The sequence below is a fragment of the Aquarana catesbeiana genome, linkage group LG01 (assembly GCF_042186555.1).
Source record: "Aquarana catesbeiana isolate 2022-GZ linkage group LG01, ASM4218655v1, whole genome shotgun sequence".
Lineage (NCBI taxonomy): Eukaryota > Metazoa > Chordata > Amphibia > Anura > Ranidae > Aquarana > Aquarana catesbeiana.
The window spans coordinates 447,356,430-447,380,369 of record NC_133324.1 but is presented as its reverse complement, the minus strand read 5'-3'; the positions used below and the strand labels follow the sequence as shown (position 1 = coordinate 447,380,369).

The window sequence follows — 23,940 nt, the reverse complement described above, 5'->3', positions numbered from 1 at the left end:
CCAACCCGCCCCAAAGATGCTGCTTACAGGACTTTTCAGAAAGTCCCGCAAGTGCACCAACCCAGTGTATAAAAAGACACACTGGAATGAACGGGAGGTGGTTTTCAGGCGCATAGCAGAGCAAAGCGCCTAAAAACCACACCAGTGCGAAGCTGGTCTTAATCGTTTACCGGATGTTGCTTTGTGTCTATTATTTCAGACATCCTTAAATTGAGGCATAAACACAAACAGGTCGAGGGCATTACATATTTACTTGTGTGTACTACAAAGAGTTTCCCCTAATATAATAATATAGGGTGGAAAAATCAGGAGAGTTGAGAAATCTGGATGCATTTAAAAGCTTTCTTATTTTTGGCAGATGAATTTATTGCAATCAAAGCTTATATCCTTCAAGATGATAAAGAAGAAGCTCTATAAATTTAAACCTGTACTTTTTTTTAAAGATTGTTATTTTTGGGGATATGCCAGTGAAACGGTTTATCTTGATTTCAGCAGCATTTTATAGGAAGAAACACAGTGCAAAACACTTAAGAGCAGAACAATATAAACATTCATTCTGTCTTCTGCTACATTTCCTTTTTACTGTCTCTATATAGGAATGTTTTTCTATTAAGAACTTTCCATTATTTTCACCTGGTGATCTTGCCAGTAAGTCTGTTATTGTTCAACTTCCTTTAACAGACCAAGCTATCCAGCAAAAAGGGCAGTTATGCGGTGTACACACGATCAGATTTCTCATCGGAAAAAGATATGATGGCTTTTCCGATGGGATTCCGCTCAAGTTTGCCTTGCATACAAATGGTCACGCAAAAGTTCACTGAAATTACGACCGTCAAGAATGCGGTGACGTACAACACTACGATGAGCCGAGAAAATGAAGTTCACTGCTTCCGAGCATGCGTTAAATTGTTTCCGAGCATGCGTAGGAATTTTGCACGTCGGAATTGCCACAGACAATCGCATTTTCAGATAGGAACTTTTCCCGACCGAAAAATAGAGAACATGCTCTCAATCTTTTGCTGGCTGGAATTCGGCCAGCAAAAGTCCGATAGCATACACACGGTCGCACACGGTTGGACTGACAATGTTGCTGTCCAAAGGTGTCTCCATTACTCCTCCATCCAGAGTGGAGACACCCTAAGACAGGAAGTGTATTACTGGTCGAAAATAAAAAAGCCTATAAAAGGAAATCAAATGCAGCCACCACATTTAAGGATTGGTGAGCTGCACCATCTACTGATAAACCCTGCATATAAATGCTGGTACTGTATCTATATCATTATATTCATAGCTTTATTATATATATATATATACACAGAGGCCAAGCCAAACCCCTGAAAAACAACCCCACACCATAATCCCCCCTCCACCAAATGATTTGGACTAGTGCACAAAGCAAGGTCCATCCATAAAGACATGGATGAGTGAGTTTGGGGTGGAGGAACTTGACTGGCCAGCACAGAGTCCTGACCTTAACTCAATAGAACACCTTTGGGATGAATTAGAGTGGAGACTGCGAGCCAGGCCTTCTCATCCAACATCAGTACCTGACCTCTTAAACCTTGTGGACAGCCTTCCCAGAAAAGTTGAAGCTGTTATAGCTGCAAAGGTCGGGCCAACTCAATATTGAACTCTACGGACTAAGACTGGGATGCCAATAAAGTTCATTTGCGTGCAAGGGCAGGCGTCCCAATACTTTTGGCAATATAGGGTATATACATACAGTCACCGGACGCTTTATTAGGTACACCTTGCTAGTACCAGGTTGGACCCCTCTTTTGCTTTCAGAACTGCCTTACTTCTTCATGGCATAGATTCAACAAGGTGATGGAAACATTCCTCAGAGATTTTGGTCCATAGTGACATGATAGCATCAAACAGTTGCTGCAGATTTGTTGGTTGCACGTCCATGATGTGAATCTCCCATTCCACCACATCCCAGAGATGCTCTATTGGATTGAGATCTGGTGACTGTGGAGGCCATTGAAGTACAGTGAACTCATTGTCATGTTCACGAAACCAGTGGTGAGATGATCTGAGCTTTGTGACATGGTGCATTATCCTGCTGGAAGTAGCCATTAGAAGATGGGTACACTGTAGTCATAAAAGGATGGACATGGTCAGCAACAATACTCAGGTAGGCCCTGGTGTTTAAACAATGCTCAGTTGGTACTAAGGGGCCCAAAGTGTGCCAAAATAACATCTTCCACCCCATTACATCACCACCACCAGCCTGAAGCATTGATACAAGACAGGATGGATCCATGCTTTCATATTGTTTACGCCAAATTCTGACCCTACCACCTGAATGGCGCAGGTGAAATTGAAACTCATCAAACAACGTTTTTGCAATCTTCTATTGTCCAATTTTGGTTAGCCTGTGTAAATTGTAGCCTCAGTTCCCTGTTCTTAGATAGCAGGGGTGGCACCCGGGGAGTGGTCCTCTGCTGCTGTGACCGGCTCTCACATCTCCAGGGCGGCTGTGGAGCGGCTTGCACAGAAACGCTGTGTGTCTTTGGCTCCGTTTCAGGGCTGAATGCAGACAAAAGGGTTGATTTACTAAAGGCAAAAAGACTGTGCACTTTGGAAAGTGCAGTTGCACACGGCAAGAGCAGTTGCTCCAGAGTTTAGTAAATGAGCAGAAGCTTTGCTGACTTTCATCAACCAATCATGTGCAAGCAAAAATTCTGTTTTTTTTTATTTTCCTTGCATGTGATTGGGTATTCTTTACAAAGTGAAGCTTTACCTCATTTACTAAGCTCTGGAGCAACTGCACTTGCAGAGTGCAATTGCACTTTCCAAGGTGCACAGTCTATTGGCCTTTAGTAAATCAACCCCAAAGATTCGGCCCTGATTCGTCCCTGAAATGGAGAACAGGGACACACAGCATTCCTGTGCGATCTGCGGCCATCTTAGGTGTGAACCGAGCCTCAAGGTTTGATGTGTATTCTGCATACCTTGGTTGTAACGAGTGGTTATTAAAGTTACTGTTGCCTTTCTATCATCTCGAACCAGTCTGTCCATTCTCATTTGACCTCCGACATCAACAAGGAATTTTTGTCCACACAACTGCTGTTCACTGGATATTTTCTCTTTTTCAGATCTTTCTTTGTAAACCCTAGAGATGGTTGTTTGTAAAAATCCCAGTAGATCAGCAGTTTTTGAAATACTCAGACCAGCCCGTCTGGCACCAACAACCATGCCACATTCAAAGTCACTTAACAATGTGATGTAATACAACTTTGTGCTTTTAAGCATTTGTTTACTTCTTTGGCACCGTAAAGTCCATATGTCTTTTTCAATTTGTTGCAATCTTTGAATTGGGCTGTGGTGCCATTTTTAGAAAACTGTGCTCTCTATCTCATTTTGCACTGTAGTTTTAAATTCACAAAGAATGATGCTCTAGGAAGATATCATAAACTTGCTCCATTGTGGCCCAACATTAAAGAAAAAAAACAGTGGTCAAGCCACTGATGGAAATGCACTCTAGATGGCCTGGGAAGATAGATATCACTTGGGCAATGCATATATACCGTAGGTGTTTCTATAATCTCTGCTGCTTTAAAGAGGATGAATAAAACCTTCCACACCAATGACAGGATCAGCATTTCCCTGTAATTTATAAAAAAGATTGTAGATGAGTCTTACTTCTTTTTCACAATAGTTTTTAATGAGTTTTTAATCGTTTTAGTACATTCAATGTAAATGCATATATTGCACAGTATGCGAGCATAAGATGAGGAGTCTCACTTCTATGATATTACTAGTTATTATTTGGGTTCCAATTTAAAGTGAAAGACCCCTGTAGGCCCATTGTTGTGTTATTTGCAGCATTTTATTATAGTGAATGCAAATTCTCTTTTATTTTTTTCTTTCACTTTTTCTTATTTTTCCAATCCAGAGAACAATTTTTTTTATGATAAGCAGTCATTTGGGACTTTGCCACATTGCTTAATGTCATAAAACTTTCTAAAATGCACAAAATAAAATGAAAAACAAATTTTCTGTTGATTTAACTCTAGGGCATGGAAAACCTCATGAGTCATCCTATGTCAGCGCAATGAAAATATATGTCTGTATTAGATTTTCCATTTACAATACAATCATTATGCTTCATATTCACAATTGTGGAAAAAATGTCTATTCCTAACCAATTATTCTAAAAAGTCAAATTACCTTGGCAGACAGTTTGTTGTCGTTTTTTTTTTTTTTTTTTGGGACCATTTTCAATGTAGAGCATATCCAGTAGGTTTTTCCCAGTCACCTTTTTTATAAAGCTAGCTATAAAATTTAGGTGACCAGCACTGTACTTTAATATTGTCACCTCTCATGAGTCAATACTGTATGTAAATCAGTGATTAGAAAACCAAATACAAAACGTGAAATGCATGTTGTTCTTTTTTCTATGTGGAAACAATTCTTATGTACTTGGTATAAAATGGAATTGTTTTAACTGCACATTGCAAAGCATCCACATTTTTTTACAAAGTATATTAAATGCTAAAATAAAAAAAAAATCTGTCCCTGGCTAAAACTAGCTTTGTAACGGTATTCAACCAAAATCCTGGGCTCTCCTTTAATACTTTGTTTTAAGAGCACCTTCTGGGTTTAAACCACAATACAGCAATTATAGATATATCATGCTAATTCCAAAATGCCATGAGTTGTAATTCTGTATAAAGTAAATATTCTAGGATAAAGATTTATGCTAGTGAAAACCAAACTTCCCATAAATATACATCACAAGTCTGGTATGGTGTATATCTGACATATGTTGGACTCCAAGAAACAGCTAAATACATACAGTATATGAAAGCTATTTTACCTTCCAAAGACTTGGTATTTCTGTCCATGCAGCCCTGAGATTTACATCTGTCACACAGCACAGCCCTGTCTGGCAGGGCAGCAGACCTGATTTTTATCTGCTACAGTTAAGTAACACTTATAGGTCTTGTTGGCACCAATTACAGCCTCAAGTCTTTTTAAGTATGATGCTACAAGCTTGGTGAACCTATTTTTGGGCAGTTTATCCCATTCTGCTTTGCAGGACCTCTCAAGTTCCATCAGGTTGGATGGGGAGCGTCAGTACACAGCCATTTTCAGATCTCCCCAGAGATGTTCAATCGGGTTCAAGTCTGGACTCTGGCTGGGCCACGCAAGGACATTCACAGTGTTGTCCCGTAGCCACTCCTTTGTTATCTTGGCTGTGTCCTTAGGGTCATTGTCCTGTTGAAAGATGAACCTTCGCCACAGTCTGAGGTCCAGAGCGCTCTGGAGCAGGTTTTCATCAAGGATGTCTCTGTACATTGCTGCATTCATCTTTCCCTCGATCCTGACTAGTCACCCAGTTCCTGCTGCTGAAAAACATCCCAACAGCATGATGCTGCCACCACCATGCTTCACTGTAGGGATAGTATTGGTCAGGTGATGATCAGTGCTTGGTTTACTCCAGACGTGACACTTGCCATTCAGGCCAAAGAGTTTAATCTTTGTTTCAATAGACCAGAGAATTGTGTTTCTCATGGTCTGAGAGTCCTTAAGGTGCCTTTTGGCAAACTCCAGGTGGGCTGTCATGTGCCGTTTAATGAGGAGTGGCTTCTGTCTGGCCACTCTACCATGTAGGCCTGATTTGTGGAGTGCTGCAGAGATGGTTGTTCTTCTGGCAGATTCTCCTCTCTCCACAGAGAAACGCTGGAGCTCTGTCAGAGTGACCATCAGGTTCTTGGTCACCTCCCTGACTAAGGCCCTTCTCCCTCGATCGCTCAGTTTAGTCGGGTGGCCCACTCTAGGAAGAGCCCTGGTGGTTCCAATCTTCTTCCATTTACGGATGATGGAGACCACTGTGCTCATTGAGACCTTTAATGCTGCGGAAATTTTTCTGTACCCTTCCTCAGATCTGTGCCTCGATACAATTCTGTCTTGGAGGTCTACAGATAATTCCTTTGGCTTCATGGCTTGGTTTGTGTTTTGACATGCACTGTTTAAGTGTCGGGACCTTAAATAGACGGTGTGTGCCTTTCCAAATCATGTCCAATCAACCGAATTCACCACGGGTGGACTCCAATCAAGTTGTAGAAATATCTTAAGGATGATCAGTGGAAACAGGATGCGCCTGAGCTCAATTTTGAGTGTCATGGCAAAGGCTTTGAATACTTACCGTATTTATCGGCGTATAACACGCACCGGCGTATAACACGCACCCCAATTTAGGAGGGAATTTTAAGGAAAAAAAACTTTTAGGAGGGAAGTTGAAGGGAAAAAACTTACATTTAAATGCCCATCATTGCAGCCTTCTCAGTGCAGCCTTGTCAGTGCAGCCATGTCAGTGCAGCCATGTCAGTGCAGCCTTGTCAGTGCAGCCTTGTCAGTGCAGCCATGCAGCCTCGTCAGTGCAGCCATGTCAGTGCAGCCTTCCCCAGTGCAGCCTTGCCCAGTGCAGCCTTCGATCCCCTGTCTTCAAAATCGCCGACCGCGATTTGAAAATGGCGCCGCTGGCGCCGAAATACACAGAGCCGGTCCTCGGCTCTTTCCGGCGGCTCTCTTTCACTTTCGGCTCCACTCGTAGTCCCGAGCGGAGCTATCCGAACCTAGCCGAGTAGGTTCGGATAGCTCCGCTCGGGACTACGAGTGGAGCCGAAAATGAACGAGAGCCGCCGGAAAGAGCCGAGGACCGGCTCTGTGTATTTCGGCACCGGCGGCGCCATTTTCAAATCGCGGTCGGCGATTTTTGAGTTGTGCAGTTCGGGATCGGCGTATAACATGCACCTGCGACTTTCCCCTGATTTTAAGGGGAAAAAAGTGCGTGTTATACGCCGATAAATACGGTATGTACATGTTATTTTTAATAAACTTGCAGAGATTTCAAACAAATTTCTTTCACGTTGTCATTATGGGGTATTGTTTTTAGGATTTTGAGGAAAATTATGAATTTAATCAATTTTTGGAATAAGGCTGTAACATAACAAAATGTGGAAAAAGTGAAGCACTGTGAATACTTTCCGGATGCACTGTATAACAATGTATTCAAAAGAACAGAGCTACATTATTGTGTGTCTTTTACTGTATATCTGCTTGGAATTCGGCTTTTCATTTACTTAAATCAAAGTCCAGTTTGAGCCAACTCCTGCGCTATTTTCATTAGTTCAGTGCTAGCTGGATGGAATAGCGCAAATGAAAGCAGAGGATATCTAAGCAAACTGGGGATTTATATTGGGTCAACAAGGGTTTTTATAATGCCCTTTGGTACTGCATTTACAGAATTTCTAGTTAAACATGTTATAGGATATTTGGCTGTCAATTTTTAAGTTAGTTGTTTGCATAACTTTCTAAGTTTGGAAGTATATTGTTATATTGTGTTCTGTCATATACTGTACAGTGGCAGGAAAGTGCTTTCCACTCCATTTTGTTTACCAGTTGCATCAAAGGCACCTCCTTAGTCAGTTGCAATGGAGTCTTTTCATATAACTATGCATTTATTATTCTGCAGTGCTCTCAGTCATGTGGTGGAGGTATTCAGACTCGGGAGGCCCTATGCAAACAAAGGCTTTCTGATGGCAGCATCTTGGAACTTCCTGAAACATTTTGCTCATCTACAAAACCTGCAACACAGGAATTATGCCACAATGAAGACTGTCCACCAGAGTGGTCTCTAAATGACTGGTCTCAGGTAATATTCAAATTTAAACAGACCTTTTTAATGCTTTACAGATATTTTCTACTTGGCAACCTTGTTGAAGCAATAATATATTAATATTTTTTTTTGAAAGCTGACTGTGTTTGTCATATTCACACAATCAGGGACTTTTCCAGGTATACTACCAGGAAAGTCCCGTCCTTTTATGAATGATAATCTATTTTTATGTAATATTAATTTATACTGTTTTGTTTTACTGTATCTGTATAGTGTTCAGTTTCATGTGGAGAGGGGACACAAATCCAAGGAGCTGTTTGTAAACAGAAGGTGAAAACTGGAGAATATATTGTGGTGAATTCCACTTTGTGTCCGGATTCCATTCCTCACCAGATGACTCGGTCTTGCTCATCAGCTCCATGCACAAGTAATGGCAGGTTCTATTATTTGTTTAATTTGTTCTGTGCTAATTTAGATGAGTTTTCCGTAATAAACTGTGCTTCATTATAGTTATATGAACTTCATAGTTGAGTTTTACTCAGTTGTTTTATAAACATCGGATAGCAGGATATTTATTGAACTTGCGGGAAATATAGTTTTGTTCATCCCTTTTTCATTGTGATAATAGATGTTAGCCTTTTTTTCCAGATCAATCCACCAACCCACAAGATGAGAAGCCAGATGTTTTAAAGGTTTTGTAATTCTAGTCAAACTATCCGGATATGCAGAGGCTAAAAAAAGACAGTCGTACTGTACATTGAATTGACATGTTCCATCAACCCATGTGTATCATGTTAATTCTTGAATATATGAACATAATGATTAATAGATCATACTTTAACATATAGTGCTTAATACATCCTAGGGAGTCCTACTTGATGTCATATGCATGAGTGCATTAAACAAAATATGTTAATGCACTTTACTGGTTGTTATTCTTATCCAGTGACTTCAATTAATTTTTACTCAGTGACAATTGAGGCGTAAGTGACCAGGCTGGGTGTTAAATGCGCAGTTAACAATAGCATCTGGTTCCCAGCTGAATATGTGTAAATAAGCCATCTTAAATAAAAACTATGCTGAGAAAAATTGTAGACTACCATTGCTGAGCTCTACTGCTAAAAACCTTAGCATCTGCTTTTCAGTTGACTTCAATAACTTCATGGTTATTAGGAATGAAATTTGGGTTCAGGTGGGACCTGGGTTGAGGTAAACCCAGATTGTTCAATGTTTGTGTATTGAGCAAACTATGAGGCCCAAATGTAGTTTGCCTGCCTGAACCCCTGGCTTCTGTAATGTAAACATCCAGGGATCACAGGTAATGTCATTGACCCAATTTGGTCATTTACCGTATTTGGTCAAAATGTCTCCTTGGATCCCCACTGTTTCTACCATAAAGTTGACCTAAACCAATTGATTTAATGGTTTTAATGGCATGTGGGGAATGCTAACTGTCACATTTGCTTGTGCTCCCAACCAAACTATCAAACCATCAAATGGCTGGTGTCATAGCTGATCACATGTGAAGCACCATGACAGATGCAGATCAAAAAGAGGCTAAGATGGCAGCTTCCTTGGCTGAAAAAAAAGGAGAGTTTAGTTCCGGTTTAACTGGGTTGTTCTAATTGACAAGGATTTACATCAATGGACACCGTTATTGACACTGGGTTTTTATCGCTGGGCAACATGATTGATGATGGAGTTATGTCAGAGGACATTATTAACATTTTTGTCATATTGTAGGTGGGTTTATCTGCTTTAAAAATTTGTGAGAATGGGTTTAATTGGTGCTAATATACTAATTTCCCTGTGAGTGGACCCCCTTAGTGAATGGGCTTCCAAATTCTTTTATAAGCCTATCACAATATTTTCGGGGGACCAGGCAAGAGGAAGAGGCTCATGTCTCAAAATTTGCACAAGGTGCCTCGAAAGTAGGGAGGCCATGCCACTGGGGATCCTGGAGGATGTAATTGACCATACTGATTCAGTCAATGATATCACCCAGCACCTACAGCACTGTGTTTACATTACTTCAGCATCAGAGGTCTGCCATTTAGCGACGGGAGTGTGGCAGGTTAACATGGACTGGCATCCCATCGTTGTTATTGATGAGGATTTACATCAAGGAACATTATTTACCTTTTTTATTATATTTTTCTGTATATGTGCTTTTTTTTTGGCCTGGTCTGCCATCCTCCCTTTTCTGTCTACCAAAACTGCATGCCTGGGGAAGGGAAAGGGTAGAAGATTTGTATATTTTTAATGTCGCCATGTTAGCTGCAGGAAATTACCCTCTCCCCGCCAAACATTTAGTAAAAAATGTTTTTGCATTGATATATTTCCCCAGTGGCATTACCCAGCTACCACTGTCCTTTTTCAACAATAGCTTGCCTATTAGCTTTAAAAAAGGACAGAAAATTATAGCTAGTTTTGCCTCCCATAGATTTCAGTGGGGTTCAGCACTAAGTATGGGATTTGCGGTCTTCCCCCTGGGTTCAGTAAACCCTGTTTATTGAGTCAGTGATTCAGAAGGCAAGATCTAGCCAGACACCCAGATTTTTTTTAGAAAGAGGTCAGAAAAACAAGCCTACATATTTTCCTTTAATGCCCAACTCTAGCCAAAACGTTTTTGATTTAACTAGAGTGAGTACGTTTTAGAGTTTCTGACAGATTGACAGATTTTTATTGCCATGGTGATTTCTTCCTGACTGGCATTAGTATTGTGGGGTAAAATTAGAACCTTGTTTTTTTTTTTTTTTTTTTTTTTTTTTTTATTGCTATCTCTGCTTTCCCGTTCTGGTAACATCTGCATCCCATATCTGTCTTGGTGTCACATAAATAAAAAGTGGAGCGAATTCTCCCTCCTGCAGTCACAGACCATATTAACAAATATGGCTGAAGTTCTAACCCTTCCCCACACTACTCAAAACTAAAAAACGGTCTGCATTCAGCTTTGGGTTGTTTAGGAAAAAAAGATATGTGAGCAGTTAGATACAGGCATAACAAAACACTACCAGTAATCTAATCAAGTAAAGGATAAAGATAAAGTTTCAAGGTCATTGATGAAGATTCTTGTATTAGATTTATGTGCACTGTTACTTTTTATATTTTAAGGACCCTGGCTTGGCCAGAAGACAAACCCTCAAATATCTGGACTGAGAAAAATCTACATACAAACCAAAAAGCAGAAGAAGCTTCAATTTGTTGTTGGCGGCTATGCTTACCTCCTGCCAAAGACTTCTCTCATACTTAGGTGCCCTGTGCGTAGGTTTCGTAAACCACAAATTATATGGGAGAAAGATGGAAAACACTTGATCAGTTCAGAGCATGTTACTGTGGCACCACATGGATATGTTAAAATTCATCATCTCAGGCCATCAGACACTGGAGACTACACATGCATGGCTGGGCCTAGCCAAGAACATTTTGTCATCAAGCTTATTGGAGAGAACAATAAAATTATTTCTCAGGCTTCCAGACATAGAGAAGAAGACACTGTTAAAAAACACAGAAAGAATGATTCTTTTAATCGTCCAGAAAAGCAACAAAATTCAAATCCTTTAAACCGAAGCAAAACTGAAAAGCAGATGCAGATAACGGACCCTGGTAGCCGCTATGATAATATTGTTTCACGTCTTCTGGCGCTAAAACCTTGGTCTGACCATCACATGGATCCATCTGACCCTCAGGAATCTTTTGAAAGAAATATCTCCTCAGAGGAAGATCATGGGTTGGAGCATACTGTACCTAATACTTTTGTTACTGATGTTAAACATGTAGAAGATGTAATACGGTTATTGTCCCAGCAACCTGGTGAACTCCATGACAACAGCAAACATCTCTTTTCACAACTGGCTCATGAGCTAGTTAAAAGCCGTCTAGAAAACCATGGACCACCAGTTTTTAAGCCTGAGCCTAAACAGCTTGGTCTGGGAATCTCAGAGCATTCATTGTATAAACCTGTGTCTGGTTTTTCTAGCTCATGGAGGTCATCATCAATGGAAGCAGAAGTATTTGAACCACATGACATTCTCCCAGGCCAATCTCACAGAAAGCCAGTTATTCTCCGAAAGATATCTGCAGCCCAACATTTCTCTGCTTCTGAGGTTGTAACCCATATTGGACAAACTGTGGCACTGGCTAGTGGAACACTCAGCGTGCTACTTCATTGCGAAGCTGGAGGAAACCCTAAACCAGTTATAAGCTGGGCCAAGAATGGAGAAGAAGTGAAATATAGTAACAGGTAGTAAAAATACAAATATATCAATATTACATACATTTATTACATAAATGTATCTACAAAAATGTGCATATGGCAAGCATTGAAATTGTATCCCTGTACAAACATCTAACACCCATATTTCAGTCCCTCTTTCATATAAAAGCACCATTCATTTCAGAGTTCCCTCTTCATATCAGGAGCCTCCCTATAGGTCAAAAACCTCCCCCATACATCAGTGTCCCCGCTTTACATCAGAGAACCTGTCTGTTCTTTCAGTCCCTCTGTTCATCTGTTCACTTCATACTCCTCGGAATACAGCAGCAGGTCACATGGTACTGTCTCAGCTCGGCTCCAGTCACATGACTAAGCTTTCTCCGCCCTCTACCTGCTCCTGTCCCAGACAGTTTTAGAGCTGTCACAGAATTCTTTAGAGGCTGCCCCTGCTGATCTAACAGGGCTTCCTAAAAGAGGGCTGCCTATACCACCCTACTAGCAGCCCTGACGATGCCTTCTGCTGAATGGCACCTAGAGAACATGTCATACCTGCCATACCCTGGATGTGCCGCTGTTACCAAATGTTAGCAGTCACCAGCCATGAGGTTTGCAGTTTGTTTACCGATATACCAAAGGAATGTTAAACATATTTTCCTCTTTATAATCAGAGCTTGAAATAAGCATTCGTTTTCTGAATGCTTAAATGATGTATAATAACACAAGATATATCTTTATCCTAAACAGAATTGTCTGTTAAGCATTAAAACGAATTTCTAGCGAAGAAAAAGAAACACATGCTATTTAAAAAAGAAAAATGGCAAGTTGGAAATTGTAATAGTAACTTGCAGTAAAAGAAAGAAGTATAGGTCCATAGATCATAACCTTTTCTTGTTGAACTTGCACTGTACAGTGTATGAACATGCCTACTGTAGCTTCAAAAATGTTATCCCAGTGTATGATAGATTAAAGCCCAAATGAAATATCAATATAAAGCAGCTAAATACATTTCAGATGAATGAAAACAAAGGTGTGCAAGGGCTTACAGTTTGTTTTGTTTAACCACTTCAATACCAGGCATTTAGACACCTTCCCGCCCAGACCAATTTTCAGCTTTCAGCGCTGTCGCAATTTGAATGACAATTGCGCGGTCATGCTACACTGTACCCAAACAAATTTTTTATCATTTTGTTCCCACAAATAGAGTTTTCTTTTGGTGGTATTTGATCACCTCTGCGGTTTTTATTTTTTGCGCAACAAATAAAAAAAGACCGAAAATTTTGAAAAAAAACAAGTTTTTCTTTGTTTCTGTTAAAATTTTTTTGTAAATAAGTACGTTTTCTTCTTCAATGACGGGCACTGATATGGCTGCACTGACGGGCACTGACTGGCACTGATACGGCGGCACTGATGGGCACCGATGAGGTGGCACCAATGAGGTGGCACTGATGAGGTGGCACTGACGGGCACTGATGATGGGCACTGATAGGCGGCACTGATGGGCACTGATAGGCAGCACTGATGGGCACTGATAGGTGGCACTGGTAAGCGGCACTTATGGGCACTCATAGGTGGCACAGATGGGCACTTATAGGCGGCACTGATGGGCACTCATAGGCGGCATTGATGGGCACTCATAAGTGGCATTGATGGGCACTCATAGGTGGCACTGATAGTTGGCACAGATGGGCATGGATGGGCACTGATAGATGGGCACTGATGGGCACGGATGGGCACTGACAGGTGGCATGAATGGACACTGATGGGTGGCACTGACGGCACTGGTTGTTTGCAGTGATGCCCCTAAGGGTGGCATTGTTGGGCATCACTGCAACATACTTGTGCCAATCAGTGCCCATTTGTGGGCACTGATTGGCACTGACTGGGCACACTGGGCACATGTGGATGGCCATGGGGTACATACCTGGCCATCCACATGTTGCCCCTTCCCTGGTGGTCCTAGTGGCGATCCCTGGTGGTCCAGTGTGGTGATCTGAGGGGGGGCTGCGCTGATAAACAATCAGCACAGACCCCCCCTGCCAGGAGAGCCGCCGATCGGCTCTCCTCTAATCGCGTCTGTCAGACGCGAGTGAGGAAGAGCCGATCAACGGATCTTCCTATTGACAGCGTGATCAGCCGTGATTGGACACGGCTGATCACGTGGTAAAGAGCCTCCGCCGGAGGCTTTTTACCAAGATCAGTGTAGCGGTGTGTCAGACTGACACACCGCTCCACCGATCGCCGCGATGCGCGCCCCCGGGGGCGCGCTGCGGCATGTTATCCTGCTGGACGTCATATGACATCCAGTCAGGATAACACAACCACTTCCCGGACGTCAATCCGCCATAGGGCGGGCGGGAAGTGGTTAAAAAGCATCTACATCCTGAATAGAAAAACCTGCCTTCTGCCAGGTTTGCTGCAGAGAAGGACCTTTGCTTCCTATGTGGAAGCAGTGGTTTCTCTGCAGAGGTCTTACATGCCCCCTGTTGAATCAGAACTATAGCTCTCCAATTAGCAAAGCTCATGCTCCGTGCTGATTGGACAGCTTTAGTATCTTTAACACGCCTAATTTATGGTCTACAGGAACATGCTTATCTCTGTTCTTGCAAAAAAAAAAAAAAAAAGAAACAATGGGACGTTATTTCTTACATTTTCAAACTACTTATCATTTAGCTGATGTAAACTAAAAGTTGATTTGGGCTTTAACACATGGGACTGGTCATTTTTTAAGGGAACCTCTTTTTTCTTCGGTTTCAATAGATTTTAATTAAAGGATTTTTAGACATACAGAACAACAAACACAATGTCAATCAAAGAGGGTACATACACAGAAATCAGTATATAAGACAGTGATAATCTGGGGCTGGGAAAACCTTTTCTGGTACATGGCTGACTCAGCAGAGTCAGCTAAAATGCTGTAACTGTGACATAGTAACCAACTAGAAAGGTGGAGAGTAAGAGAAATGAAAAAAGAATAGTGGGGCACACTAGAAGGACAAGGTAGGTGGGGGTATAAAGGGGGAAAGTCTATCAAGGGTGGCTATGAGCCACTCAATAACCAAACAGGATGGCTTAGCTGTCAGATGAGAGTGATCATATGGTGAGAAGCAAATGATCAAAGTGTGATGGGATGATCCAGGGGGTCCAGACCCTTTCAAACTTACATCATTTGGCAATATGAATCGCAGACATCTTTTCATTCTAGAGGTTCCATTCCATTTTACTTCTCACCTGTGCCATCTGTGGGGTGGAGGACTTCCAAGCTTTGGCTAGGACTTGTTTTGCAGCAGTAAAAAGGAACATAAGGAGGCAAAACTGGATGTCTAGATGTTTGTACAGTGCCCAGGTTTCAAATTTCATAGGTCCTCCTTAGGAATTTTCAGAATACCTCTTTATAGAAAGGTGTAGACAATCTGACTCCAAAACCTTATGTAACGTAGCCAGGGTTTGACAGCTCCTAAAGCATGTTAGTAAACACTGAAGAGGTACGCTTCACCAGTAGTTGCGGGACCATATACATGTGCATGAGTAATTACAGTTGGATTCTACAGCTGAGGCATGTATAGAACAATGGGTCATTGTATACCAGATCTGTCTCTAGTCTTAGGCTGGCCATACATGGTTCAAATCTCGGCCAGTTCAGCAGAAACTGGCTGAGATTTGAACCTTCAATGGGCAGGCTAAATGTACCAAGTTGATCAATCAATCAACTTGGGTACAACCGACCTGCCGGATTCTCTTGCGAATATCGTTAGCTGCTGCTATAGCGACTAGCGATAATCACTGTCTTCTCCCAGCGGAGACAGCTTCCCCCGCCCCCTGCCGGGAGCAGACAGTTGCTCGGCAGGAGGAAGTCCCCCTGTCAGCACTGTCTGTGTTGATGGGGGAATCATGTGAATTTCTTCCCTGCAACTCTTGGTTGCAGGAAAGAAATTTGCACCATGTATGACCTGCTTTAATTATCTGTGGTTTAACTGAGGTCCTGGATTAAAAGCACAGGTGCACAGTCCTGTCCCACCGCCATCAGTCTGTAAAATTTTATGAGAGGCCAACAGCTGCTGCCACTGGACAGGGTTTGACAGTGCTTTTCACCAACATCTAAACACCAGAGTCTCACGCACAAGGACTATATGCACAGTGTGCAAGAGGCCTTTCCCAAGGCTCCACTTGGATTTGTATAAATGGAAAAACAAAGTTTCACTGTCAAATTTAGATACTATGTAATTTTGTTTTTTGTTAACTTCTTCCAGAATGCATGCATTAGTGTGCATTGCCTTACATGCACCACACATTGTGGTTTTAACTTGTGGATTGCTTGGGTGGATTTCAATTGCAAATTTAGGTGAACAAATCCAAACGTTAGCATACAAGTTTTTTTTCAAAACACTGCTACACAGTACAAGGTGGCAACAGGCCATATTTGCAAAAGTAAATCTTCTGAGGTTTATTCTTTTTGTCATTCATTCAATGGTACAAAGCTCTAAAATCACATTATTGTTCATCAAGAGCAGCAGTAGGTCCATAACATTTTAAAATTACTGAAAAGAATACTGCTGATCAGCAGCATTGCTAAAAAGTTATACAGTATATAAGGCAAAAATACTGAAAACAATTAAAACCAAACTCTAGCCCAAAGCTCTTTTGTAATTTTACATAGCTCTGAAAAGGATCAGAACAGGGGTGAAAAGGGCAGGAAGTATTGGGACATCTCTCTAATAGGGACAAACGCAGCAACAAAAACACCTACTTTATAACAAAGTGAGGAAAAACTTCTGTTCGTTTTTTTTGCTGTCTAATTCACATATTTATTATAGGCATGTATAAAGCGGCAATAGCTTCTATTGCACATTCACATCAGTTCCTGCCCTCAAAGAGCTTACTAAGCTAAGCTACTGAGCTCCTAACTCATATTCATGCATACTGTACATATGCTAGGGCCAATTTAGGCAGGATCCGAATAACCTACTAGCTTGTCTTTAGAGTGTGGGAGGAAACCAATGTAGGCACAGAACATCTAAACTCTAGGGAGGCAGTGCAGTGGTTGGGATTCAAACCGATGACCCTAGTTCTTCTAGGCAGAAGTGCAAACCACTTGCTGTATTTGGATAAGTCTTTCACTTGAGGTCTCTATAGCACCACAATGACACATGGGAGGAGTTGGACCAGGACAGGAAGGTGTGGACAGTAATAAAAACCTGACAGAAGTTCTATTCCTTTCCCACTTTATCCAAAACTTAAAACCACATTCTAAGATATATTTAACTTTACATTTATTATATGTGTTAAAGATCCAGACAACCCAAACGCTTTGGACGTATAAATATTTATATAATCTTAACACACACTAAATCAGGGATATGCAATTAGCGGACCTCCAGCTGTTGCAAAACTACAAGTCCCATCATGCCTCTGCCTCTGGGTGTTAAGCTTGTGGCTGTCAGAGTCTTGCTATGCCTCATGGGAATTGTAGTTCTGCAACAGCTGGAGGTCTGCTAATTGCATATCCCTGCACTAAATGAAACAAGCCCTTATTGCCATTTGAAGTTACAGCCATTGTGAAGTAATTCATGCTATTCCTATTCACTTACTCAGTGTTTACATGAGAGAATGGAGGTTATAAGGGCTGCTATGTCATTGCTGGGAGGGGGAGCTGAACTATAATAGAAGCTAAAAATGAGACGTTTCAGCTGCAGATTTCAAGGATGAATCACTCCAGCTACAGAGGTCAGTGAGGCCTCATTTTAAAAATTAGCAACTGCTTGTTTAGAATACATAAACATTTGAATGACCATAGACTGTCCCCAGGTCTACTTTAAGGAGATCATTTTTTTTTTTTTGATGTCACATTTGTTTTACATAATTTTAATCTTGTGGTCATTGATATGTTTAAACAGGATCCTCCTAAAATCAGATGATACCCTGCAAATACTAGAGCCAGTTGAAGCTGACGTTGGGTTTTACACTTGTAATGCCACTAACTCTTTGGGCTCTGCTTCTGTGTCTATTGCCATTACGCTAGCAGGTATGCAATTGAAAATTTTGGTGGATATTATTTATTTGTTTGTATGTTTTCAAAATGTACCTTATTTTAAACATTCTTCCTGAAACTGACATGAAAATCTCATTGGAGTTATATACAGAGGATGCGACATTGAGAGTTTTTTTATGCTATTTATCATAATTTTTCCTGCGCAATTGGAATCACCTTTGATTACACATAAGGGAAATTTGCTGCTGTTGCCATCCCTCAGTTTAAACATCAATACTGCAGTCACATGTCACCCATATAAATTGTTGACTTTTGCAACATTTTTGAATCGGCAAACCTTAGATCTTCATTTTGTGTTGCATGTGACGGTGACATACTTGAACAAATGACACGTACAGTTGCAGACTTGTGTAGTGTAGTGCAACTCTACATTTATAACCATTTCAATCTATGAAAGTTAGTTAGGTGTTCCATATTAGGTTCCAATGATTAGAACCTCTTTTGGGAATATGCATATGAAACCTGTCTTATTTAAACCACAGATATCTGGGATCAGGTGTTCTATTTACATGTTATCATCATGCCAAGTTCAAAAAGTTCTCGGAAGCCCTCAGAAAGAAGATTGCTGATGCTTTTGAATCTGGCAAGGGTTTTAAAATAAACGCCGAATTATTTGGAATCATTCCAAATAAGGAAAAAAAAACCTGTGACATACATTTCAAACAATGGCTTAATTGTCCTAAACTGACTGACTTTGCACATTGGGCCAAAAATCTTACAATTTGATGCTAAAAGATTTCTCCAAGAACCACAAAATGTAATTGTGGGATCAGCAGGTAACTCTTATAACAATTGGTGTCAAAGTGCAAGCATCTACAAAAAAGAATGCACCAATTTAACCCAAATGAGACCTATTTTACCACAGTGCACCGTTGCATTAATTAGTATTTTTGTTAAATTAAAATAATTTCTCTTAATAAAATAAATACTGTAAAAAAAAAAAGGCAAATGTTGCGTTTGCGTATTTGTTTGCGTATTAAAGTATAAAGCAGTTGTAAATTTGTTTTTGTTTTTCTTTAAATAACAAACATGTTATACTTACTTGCTCTTTGCAATAGTTTTGCACAGAGCGGCCCCAAACCTCCCCTGCCAACGCTCTAGGCTCCTCCTCTTCTGTGTGCGCCAGCATTTTAAGCCGCTTGCTATAGGGCTGCTGCAGACGGGCACAGCTCTGGATTGAAATATAACTCAGGTAAGTATGAGGGGGTGGTGAACTACTACTGGGATATTTTTTAGCTTAATGCAGGGAATGCATTAACCCTTTCATCTCCAGGTCCTAACAGCGGGGGGGGGGGGTTATACACACAATCTGGTGGCTGCAGTAACAGGGATTGTGTGTGAAACTGACAGGCAGACTCCTGCCTGTCGAGTAAGAGCATTCGTGCAGCTCCGCTGCCGCCCAATTTTCTGTCACACACCCCCGGTACCGGCGCACCCCCGCCACCGCACCCCACCATGCTTACCGAACTCCGCTTGCCCATTGGTGGGCCCGGGAGCTTCATGGTGGCTGCTGGCGGATGGAGGGGAAGGAGAAGAGCAGACATACGTCTGCTCTCCTTCATTTCTTTGTGTGACCTGGAAAACAATATCTTTGATGTCACTTCCGGGTCATGCTCTCGGTGTCCCCAGCATATCAGCCGGGAAATAAAGTTTTGCAATGCGATCTGCATTTGAAAACATTTAGTGAAATACAGGGGAGACATGACCCTGCATATCTCAAATATACAGTACCTGTCACCTAAAAAACATGACGTAGCAGACTTTTTGTCCCCTATGTGATGAAAAAAAAAGTTAAGTAAAAAAATAAAGTTACACCCAAGCACATAAAATCCCCCCCAAGAAAAACTTGAGGCCCCCCTCACCCCCACATATACACATGCACAAATGGAAATGCATGCGTTGGGGTGCCTACATATGAAAACGTTGATTGCGATACACATGTTACATATTGCCATGCACGCCAGAGTGGGAGCAATAATTCTAACACAAGACCTCCTCCGTAACACTTAACTGATACCTATAGGGGGCTATTGAAGTGTTGTCTATAGAAAATATAGGGTACTGAAGTTTGACGCCATTTCACAGGCGCACAAAAATTTAAGGTTTGGCATGTTCAGTATCTATTTACTTAGTGTAACCTCGTCTTTTATATTTTACCAAAAATGTGGGTAATTTATAGCGTTTGTTTGCCCTAAAATTCATGTAAGTGTGTTTTTTACTGAAATTTAGCGTTTCCTAGACATTTGCGGTGTATATCGTGTGACATAAAAAATTGGAACCACCAGTATTTTATTCTCTAGGGTATATGCTTTCAGAAAATATATAATATTTGTGGGTTTTGTGTAATCTTCAGGCCTAAAAGGATTTTTTAAACATGTGTGCAAAAAACGCAAAAATGGCTCTGGCAGCGAAAGGGTTAAAGAAAAAATGCTCTGCTTTTAGAACCATTATAATCTTTATATGTATGCACTGTATGAATGAAGATCTAATGTTTACCTGTTCAAATTGTTGAAAAGTCAACAATTTCCGTGAGGTGCACTTACTTTTTTCAATGACTGTATTTGTGGAATCAGCTGCTTCAGCTGATGAAATGCAAGGCTTTTAGCTGGTTTGATCTGAATAGATATTTTTTACCGAAAGCATACATCTTAAGTAACATTAAAATAAATGTTTACTATAATTTGTCTAATCCAATCTATCTAATCAAATATACCAGCTATATGAAACAGATGGGTATCTTACAGTATATATAGTATAAGTGGTGTGTACAAGAACAGAGTATTACATTTTCTTTCTATATGTAGCCAACTGAAAATAAGAATTGGCTTTTCTTTTAGGGCAACTGTACATCAAAGTCATCGAATAACCTTAAAAGTATAATTCCATGCAGATAAAAACATCTATGATGTATTAATAAAAAAATGTAAATTTATTTTAAATACAACTATGTAAGTAAATTTGACTTGTTGCCAGCCACATAATCCCTTGTACAACAAAAACTGTAGGAGGAGGGACAGCTGTAGGAACAAATTCAGATTCAGAATATTGTATTAATCCCAAAGGGAAATGATTGAATCAGGTGTGCTACATGCACATGTAGTATGCTGACGGGGGAAGAGAACGCAGAGAGCAGATAAATAAAATAATCAGTGTGCTGCTGCTCTTTCATTGTCCAGTCACAGACCAGGGGCAGGGAAATTACTTTCTACTGAATTTCTTGGATGCCACCCCGGCACCACTGTCTGTCAGGGCTGTGTAAATGTCAGGAGTTGATGGACAGAAAAAAACATCCTTTGGTAGGTAAACAGCTCTGATGTACGTATTTCATTTTTAGCTGTTTGCTGAAATTCATCTTTAATCTTTAATCTCAGCTACCTGTTAGTTTGTTAGGATGTCTTCTAGCTGTTTCTGTAGGCAAATTCTAGTTCCGAATCCAAATGTCAATTTATCTGGTTTGTGGTGTCATGTATTTTAAGACTGCAACAATGTTTCTAATTAAATGATCATATACAGTATTCATATTATCCAAAGTTTAAGGCGATCAAATCATACCATTACAGCAGGGGAAGGCAACCTTTGCAGCCTAGTGTGCCCAAATTTTTTTTGTAAGGGATTGAGAGTGCCAGATACATAAAACTTTGCAGATGATTTACTACAGGAAAATAGACTGTGCACTCTGCAAGTGCAGTTGCCCCAGAGCTTAGTAAATGAAGAGAAGCTCTGTTGACTTCCATCATCCAATCATGTGCAAGCAAAAAATGCTGTTTTTTATTTTGTTTGCATTTGATTGGGTATTCTTTGAAAAGTGAAGCTTTACCTCATTTACTAGGCTCTGGAGCAACAGCACTTGCAGGCAGTGCCAGGACAAGGCCATCAAGCGCCCAGGGCAAAGATGCCAATCTGCACCCCTCCCTTCCCTTAGGGGGTAGGGTCATGGTGCTTACATCCCTGCAATAAACCATTGTGCCCAGGGCAGCCCTCCTTCCTGCCCACCCCTTGTCCTGGACTTTCTTGCAGGGTGCAACTGCACTTGCAAAGTGCACAGCAGTGGCGTCTCCAGCTTTCATATTTAGCGGGGGCACATGGGGGGACAGGGACAAAAGTAGGGGGGCAACTATAAAATGCAAATATATATATATATATATATATATATATATATATATATATATATATATATATATCCTGGGGACCTTTACTACGATCCCACATCAGCCCTTTCACATGTTCTCCACAACAGCCCTTTCACATGTTCTTTAGTGAGCTCCCTTCCTACTGTATTAGGGCCCCCCCCCCCAGGGTGGCAGAAAACAAGAGATATATGTCACCAGCATACCAAGAAAATATAAGGGTCCAAAGCAGTGGGAGAACTATCAGGGTTGCAAAGGTTGTCTTGCCACCGGGTCCTGGTGTTTTGCCACTGTGGGGTTCCCCAGCCTCCTCTTGCTGTCCTGCCCCTGCTATTGACAGCGCTGGTCTGGCATCTCTTGGAATTTACAAGCTGGTTCTCCTGTCCTAAGGACTGGAGAAATCAGTCTGTTTTTTCAGTAACTGAGAGTCCTGGTGGAGTCCTTCCTGCAACTTGCTCTTTTCCCTGCCAATGAGGATGCAGGGGAAGGAGCAGATCGGGCGGCCATGGTTGTGTAAGCGCTCGCATTATACATTGTCAGCGAGCAGAGGGAGGGGGGAGGAATCACTCGCAGGAGCTGACTGGGGACGCTCTCCCTCTTATGCCCCGTACACACGGTCGGATTTTCCAACGGAAAATGTGTAATAGGACCATATTGTCGGAAATTCCGACCATGTGTGGGCTCCATCACACATTTTCCATCGGATTTTCCGACACACAAAGTTTGAGAGCAGGCTATAACATTTTCCGACAATAAAATCCATTGTCGGAATTTCCGATCGTGTGTACACAAATCCGACGCACAAAGTGCCATGCATGCTCAGAATAAATAAAGAGATGAAAGCTATTGGCTACTGCCCCGTTTATAGTCCCAACGTACGTGTTTTACATCACCGCGTTCAGAATGATCGGATTTTCCGACAACTTTGTGTGACCGTGTGTATGCAAGACAAGTTTTTTTATAAATTCTTTATTTTCGTTTTTTCCACAATAATAATAGTACAATATTACATATGAGTACATCACCACCTACATCTATTTTACAAATATTATCTTCTTGAATATCGCCAATTACTGTCACCTTTATGACGAAATTATGTTGTCTTTAGGCAAAAAACTCATCATTTCATCTTGCCTTCTTATTATTCTAATACATACCCGTAATAATTCCTACTCTTATTACATTTTCCTTAACCAGGGATAGCCCTGGTTATCCTCCAAAGCCAAAAAACAAAACACCCAAAAAAAAAGAAGAAAAAAGAGAACAACAAAAAAAAAATTAAAAAAAAAAAAAATTAAAAATTAATATTATGCCCCATCATACCGTCCAGCCCTCCCCCCCGCTAGAAATTTTATTTAGGGATTCTGCTCCCTGTATGTAATATAGGGAGTCCAGACTTCCCGATACCTGTCTTCTTGCTCTCTCAGCATCATGGTAAGATTTTCCATTTGTTGGATCTCTGTTATTCTGCTAATCCATTGTAATTTAGTCGGAGCTACCGTGCTTTTCCAGAGTGCCGGGATACAAGCTTTTGCTGCTGTAAGCAGGTGCCTTAAGAGAGATTTTTTGTATTTATCAATAGATAACGGAATATCATGCAGCAAAAAAGCTGCCGGGTTTTCACCAAGAGACACACCTGTAATTTCTTTAACTGTTTCAGAGACCATTTTCCTAAATTCTTTCAGTCCACTACATTCCCAGAATATGTGTAACATGGTGCCCTCCGCACCCTGGCAGCGCCAACATAAATTAGATATTTGTGGGAATATCCGATTCAGTACTTCCGGGGTTCTATACCACCTAGTCAAGATTTTATACCCCCCTTCTTGATATCTGGTTGCCATTGATGCCTTGTGCGTAAACATAAAGATCTTATTTTTCTGTGTCTCAGAGAACGTAACCCCAAGGTCCCTCTCCCATG

General features: G+C 41.1%; 1 protein-coding gene across 2 annotated transcripts in view; it reads left to right on the top strand.

Annotated features, from left to right (window-relative positions):
- The window catches only part of ADAMTSL1 (ADAMTS like 1), a 527,411-nt gene that overhangs the window by 383,547 nt on the left and 119,924 nt on the right, over positions 1-23,940 (top strand). For both annotated transcript variants that reach the window (XM_073636588.1, XM_073636596.1), the window contains exons 17-20: positions 7,487-7,666; positions 7,904-8,057; positions 10,745-11,873; positions 17,738-17,865. In XM_073636588.1, the coding sequence (XP_073492689.1) occupies positions 7,487-7,666; positions 7,904-8,057; positions 10,745-11,873; positions 17,738-17,865 (1,591 nt within the window). The remainder of the gene's footprint in view (positions 1-7,486; positions 7,667-7,903; positions 8,058-10,744; positions 11,874-17,737; positions 17,866-23,940) is intronic.